The sequence below is a fragment of the Artemia sp. Qi Xiang Cuo genome, chromosome 17, assembly GCF_049724085.1.
Source record: "Artemia sp. Qi Xiang Cuo chromosome 17, ASM4972408v1, whole genome shotgun sequence".
Taxonomy (NCBI): Eukaryota; Metazoa; Arthropoda; class Branchiopoda; order Anostraca; family Artemiidae; genus Artemia; species Artemia sp. Qi Xiang Cuo.
Window position 1 is genome coordinate 15,221,455 of NC_142810.1, and position 5,283 is coordinate 15,226,737.

A 5,283-nucleotide genomic window follows, 5' to 3' on the forward strand; every position below is an offset into this window, starting at 1 on the left:
AAGGCCCAATAACTATGTATTTTGGCATAAAATGACCCCCTAAAGCTCCTGGGGAAAGGTTTTTAAGTTACACAGTTTGCCCATTATTTAATTTTTTTGGGAAGTATGAATGTATTTTTTGGGTGAGAGGATAGGACGAATTTTCAGCTAGGAGAATTTTCCATGGAGAGGGAAGTTTCCAGGGGGTGAACTTTTCAGGGGAAATTTTACACTGGGTGAATTTGCCAGAATTTCTACACGAAATGTTTTTGTATGTCTTGCTTTCTCTTTACCGATTCAATTTTACGTGTGGAGATGTCAAAAATAATTGTCCAGGGTAAATTTTCGCCAGAATTGAATTGTTCAGAGGATTTTTCTACAGGAAGGGTTTTTTTCCGTGGAGGTGGAGCCAGGTATAATGGCGTTATTTAAAAACGATCTGAAATAAAACAAAATAATGGTTTTTTTCAGCTGAAAGTAAGGAGCAATATTAAAACTTAAAACGAACAGAAATAATTCGTATATGAAGGGGATTCCTCAACACCTCCCTCTGTAAGCTAAAGTTTAATTTTTGTCCCAATTCTTTAAAAACGACTCCTGAAACACAAAGGTCGTTTAATAAGAACAATAAGCAACTTTTTTAAAGTGCCGAAAAACTGTAGCGTGAAGAGCGAAGTGTTGAGGAGGGGGCAACCCCCCTCATATACATACGTAATAATTTCTGTTCATTTTAAGTTTTAATGTTGCTCCTCATTTTCAGTTGAAAAAACTTGTTTGTTTTCTTTATTTCATGAAGCTTAGAGACTAAGATTTTTCTAAAGGCAATGAAAAAAGTATGTCAATTAAAGTAAAAGTATATAGAAATGAATAAAGTAAGTAATTGCAAAAAGTAAATAAAACAATAGTCTACTTACAAAAACTAAGATACAAAACTCTCAGCATTCAGTTCTGTTGAGCAATGACGAAGTGTTGGACGGATATTTTTTAACAATATCGACAGTTTTGAACTTGGTTATCAAACACCAAAATATTTGATGCCTTTAGAGTCAGTGCTTATAAAAAGTATTGCATTATCAAAGTAGCTTGTTCAAAGTAAAACATTAAAACTGAGATTAAGAAAATCAGATAAACATTTAAGTCAATATTTAAAAATTTAATTTTGAATGTCAAAATCCAATATATTTGACACCTTTATACTTCATAACTGTAAAAAATTAAATCTTTTTCAAAGCGACAACTAGATAAATACAATCATTCCTGGAAAAAAAAATGATAATAAAAGACAAAAAAACGTATCCGTTCAGGGGGGAAATTCACAAATTCCCAGAATTCCGTTCGGGGGAAACATTTCTGATTATAGTGGCTTCGTAAATCAGCCCATGGGTACTCTTGCAATGCAAGCAAAAGTTGACGGCATATTTTTATCGAAATTGCCCCTTATCAAGTTGTTTTCCTTGTGTTTTCTGTGATTATACGAACTTTCTTGTGTACTCATAACTGCACTAATTACTAATAAGCAAATAATATTTAGAATCACCATAAAAAGGTGATTCTTTGATTGAATGTTATCAATAGTTAGGCTCTTATACTTTCGTTATTGACAAGGATCGTTCTTTACTTACCATTCATTACTATGAAGAATTCGATTTTTTTTTTTACTCCAACCAAATTATATAGAAGAAATGTTCGTAGAAAATTAAAAAGGCGTCACTAAGTCACAAATTAACACTTATATTTTCATTACTGATGGTAAATACTATAGGCTGGTAGCCATTAATTGGGCAACGCACATTTTGTCAATGGTTTTTCGCTTTTCTTCTCTTTTCCCCGTAGTTTTTGTATGATTATTTCATGGTCCCAACTTTCCAAGGGGGGGTATGCCTCCCTGCCGGCACCCATGGCATCAACTATCATACCAAGCTAGCATAATATTACAGTAAGCTGAAAGTGGTAAAATGTGAGGATATTTCAGATAACTTTGGTGACCAACATCCAGAGATAAGAAAAATATTTTGTTTCCCTGAGCCTTGATATCACATAATCAAATTTTGGGATAGGGTAATGGGGTCTCCTGATTTAATTTGTTGACAACCATAGTCAAGATACAAAGCCAAAAACTTTCATCTTTTTCCCCAATCCAGACCAATGCATTTACCCAAATGATTAGAATGTTAACTTTCTCTATTATATTAGGCTTTCAAGTCTCTGAAGCTCTTCTTTTAATTTTGTCTGCAGGGAAATAGGGATATTTTTGCTGGATATACTGAGGGACTCTAGACTAACAATATAGGAAATTTTTTAGAGAAAATTACATAAATCCTGAGAAAACTGTTCTGGGTGGAGGGCACCCGGTCCAAATCCAGGTGAACATTTTTTTTTCGAAACAGATTAGTTCGCAGGAGCATAATCAAAATCCATTGTGAGACACAATCTACAGGGACAAACACGGGTAGGAAGCAGCCATTCTATCCCCAACACCCCTTCCTGCCACAAATTCTGTGGTTTTAAATATAGTTTCTTATAATATTTTTTAAAACATTTTAGTTTTTTGTCTTTTCTTACAAATTTCTCTGCCCTCTCAGAACCGATTTTTACCGTTTGAGATTTAGTTTACCGTATTCACTCCAGATTTTATTTTCAAATTGAATGAGCTCCCTCTCAAGTTTATAAAAAAAAAACTTATTCGATATGAGATCCCTGAGGGAGGGAAACTTGTTGCTGCTGGTACTTGCTGAATATCCCTACCTAATATCCCACCCAAGACGTGACGTCAGGTTAATACTAATAAAACATACCAAAATATGATGAAAATATAATACTTTAGAAACAAAATTGTGGAAACTACAACAGACCATTATAGAAAGCAGGACGCATTATGTTAAAGGCGGTTCTAGGCGTCTATCCCCCGGAAAATATCCCCCCCCCTTATGCAGAGAATTCCCTCGTGAAAAATGGCCGTATGTTTCTCAATAACAAATACTATCTGTAAGCAATAGATAAATTACTTTTACTTTACTTTAACTCCCATCCGGCCGGATTGGCCGACTCGGGGCTTCTCCTCTGACTGAACTATGGCAAAGCTTCTTATACGATTCCCTGTTCGCTGCAGTCTAAAGGAGTACCGACAGGGGATGGCTGGGAAAGTTTTCCCTCCAGCGCTTGGGAGGTCGTCCCTTTGGACGGAAGGCATCAATCCTTCCTTCAAACGCAATTTTCGGAAGTTGGGCTGGGGACATCCGCTGAATGTGGCCTAACCATCGAAGCTGTTGAAGCTGGATGGTCTGCATGATGGTCTGGGAATAGTTGAGCGAAGACAATAGCCGTTCGTTTGATATTCGGTCACGGTAGGTGATACCAGTAAGCTTCCTGAGGGATTTTGTTTCAAAGGCCGCCAACCGGCGTTTGTCTTCTGCTTTCAAGGTCCATGTCTCTGCTCCGTACGTTGCTACTGGAACCACAAGAGCTCGAAAAAGGCGTGTTTTTAGTTTCAGTGACAGATGTTTGTTTTTCCAGATCGATCGCAATGACTTGAAGCATGCTGAGGCAAGGGTGAGGCGTCGTTTAATGTCTTTTGAAGAGTCGTGTTTGGTCGTCAGCACACGTACAAGGTAAACGAAATTGTCAACCCACACGATATCTTACCCCAGGCTCAAAATTTTGCTGGGTTGAAGGCCTGTATCTGTATGTCGGGTTACCTTCATGGCTTTTGTCTTGTTAGCATTGATTTTCATCCCAAAGGAACTAGCTGCATGATCAATATTGTTAGTGCTTGATTGCAGTTCCTCTAGTTGTTCGTTTAGGCGATTATTATCATCGGCGTCTGCAAGCAAGTCAAAGAGGTGTCCACTTATGAGTGCTCCCGTGTCATTGGGCACCAGTGTCAGTACAGCATTCAGGAATAGGCAGAACAGAGTGGGGGAGAGTAGGCATCCTTGCAGCACTCCTGAAGAGGTTGAGAATTCTTCAGTAAAGCCTTCGCTGGTCTACACCATGCTTCTCGACTTCTCGTACATGCTCTTGACAATGTCAATAATGTCAGTGGGAATACCGTAGTGTGCCAGGATGTGCCATAGGCCATCTCGCCAAATTAGATCAAAAGCTTGTTTGAAATCGATAAACAGCTGGCATAGCTCTTTCCCGAATTCCAGGTATCTTTCCATAATTTGTCTGATCACAAAAATTTGGTCTATGGTGGATCGGTTTTGACAGAAGCCAGCTTGATATTCAGGGATTACTTGTCTTGTCAGGTTTCTGATCCGATCAAGGAGAATTTTCGTAAGGATTTTAGCTGGTTGGCAAGTAAGCGATATGGGTCTGTAGTTTTCGCAGTTACTTTTAGATCCTCTCTTGTGCAAGGGCACTATGACAGATTTCGACCAAGACTCGGGGAAGTATTTATTTCCATACAGCTGTTACTATTTTTTGGTACAGATCAACGACGACATCAGATTCCACTTTTAGAAGTTCTGACTGTATACCGTCTATTCCGGGTGCCTTATTTGACTTGAGGGATTTTAGTGCGGCTTCTACTTCTGACCTTGAGGGTGGTGGGGGTGGTTTCTCATCTCTGTGTGCTGGGAACTTTCGAAGCACTTCAGGATCCGGGTTTATTGTGAGATTAAGCTTTTCCAGGAAGTGTTCTTTCCAGCGATATCGGATTCCGGCACAAGTAGTGATTTTGTGTCCATTTTTATCTAAGAGATCGAGGCACTTCGCTTCTTTGCGGTTTGTCAGCTCTCTAGCACGTTTGAACATGAGGTGTGAGTTACCCCTACGGGAGTCCTCCTCACATTACCGAAATTTTTCAGTATTCATGTCTTTTAGTTCTTGGCGGGTTTTCTTCTCAATTTGACGTTTAAGGTTTTTGAATCTATCCTTGCTTTCTCGATCTTGCTTGTTTTTGAGAGTTCGTTTCTCGGTACACATATCAATAATCTCCTGGGTAATCCATGGCTTGTCTTCTGCAGATTTACGGCCGAGGACGAGCTCAGCTGTCTCGCATACGGCCAGGCTGCTTTTCGAAACAAGTAGATCGATGTCGGCTGGACTCAGCAGATCAGGTGTTTCTTGCAAGGTCTTTGACAGTCGTTTGTTGAGCTGCATTCTGTACTCTTTTCTCGTTTTAAGGTCTTTAAGGGCTTTTATCCGGAATCTCGGAACGTTTTGTTTCAACTTGACAACGACCTTTAATCTTAGGCGAAGCAATGACATGAGGAGATTGTGATCACTATCAAAGTCCCCACCTCCTAGCTTCACTGTGTCTGTGAATGAAGATTTCCATCAGCTGGATACCAGTATATAATC

The 5,283-nt window shown here is 39.0% G+C and overlaps 1 protein-coding gene across 1 annotated transcript; it reads right to left on the reverse strand.

The window, feature by feature from the left end:
* Positions 1–4,374: 4,374 nt before the first annotated feature.
* Positions 4,375–4,734, reverse strand: LOC148941931 (uncharacterized). Its single transcript, XM_089103183.1, has one exon. The coding sequence runs from the start codon at positions 4,732–4,734 to the stop codon at positions 4,375–4,377; it is 360 nt and encodes a 119-aa protein (XP_088959309.1).
* Between the last annotated feature and the right edge of the window lie 549 nt (positions 4,735–5,283).